Source organism: Haliaeetus leucocephalus, unplaced genomic scaffold (genome assembly GCF_000737465.1).
Source record: "Haliaeetus leucocephalus isolate CR32 unplaced genomic scaffold, Haliaeetus_leucocephalus-4.0 Scaffold273, whole genome shotgun sequence".
In the NCBI taxonomy this organism is placed as follows: Eukaryota; Metazoa; Chordata; class Aves; order Accipitriformes; family Accipitridae; genus Haliaeetus; species Haliaeetus leucocephalus.
In genome coordinates, this window is record NW_010972709.1 from 9,951,532 (window position 1) to 9,952,201 (window position 670).

General features: G+C 52.7%; 1 protein-coding gene across 1 annotated transcript in view; it reads left to right on the forward strand.

Moving 5' to 3' along the window:
* The first annotated feature begins 544 nt into the window (after window positions 1-544).
* The window catches only part of PREX1 (phosphatidylinositol-3,4,5-trisphosphate-dependent Rac exchange factor 1), a 173,321-nt gene continuing 173,195 nt past the window's right edge, over window positions 545-670 (forward strand). Inside the window, exon 1 of the mRNA XM_010569790.1 lies at window positions 545-549. Coding sequence (XP_010568092.1) covers window positions 545-549 — 5 coding nt within the window. The remainder of the gene's footprint in view (window positions 550-670) is intronic.

A 670-nucleotide genomic window follows, 5' to 3' on the forward strand; every position in this document is an offset into this window, starting at 1 on the left:
CACGGTGTAATGAAGATGTTTGAGAGAATCTCCACTGGTACGAGTCAAGTTAGCTTTTTGGAAGTCAGTGGGAGCAGCACTGAACTGCAGGACTTGGTCTATTTTTGTTTGCAATTTGCCCTGTTCACCCCCCGCCCTTATGGGTTGCACTCACTTTGCACAAGCAGTTACTACCAACTTAAACCCCATACTTTTGATTCACGGCAGTGAAACACTTACGTTTGTCGTATATATTCTCTGTTGGCATGGAAGTCTGCGATAGCTTATTTCTGCATACTTGTGTACATTCTGGTGTGCGTATTCATGTATGTACTTCTGTGTGCGAGTTGTGTTTGTGTGTCCACCCCTCAGCGCTGTGCAGGGGAGGGGTGTCTGTGGATTTCGGTGCAAGGCTCTGTACGTGCAAGTAGCCACGGTGTGTTTATCTCCCTGTGCTGTGTTAATGTGGTGCGTGGGGTGTGTGAGTCCAGTGTCTTGGGGTGCTGGGTGAATGTAGCGTGTGGTGTGGGGGGTTGCAAGTGCATGGCGTGTGAAGAGCGTGGGAATGGGGTATGTGAGCACAGGGTGCGTGGTGCGTGTGTGAGGCATGTGTGAGTGCAGGGCGTGAGGTGGGGGGGTGCAGGTGTGAGGCGGGGTGTGTGGGGGTGAGGGAGTGCGGGGTGTGAGGTGG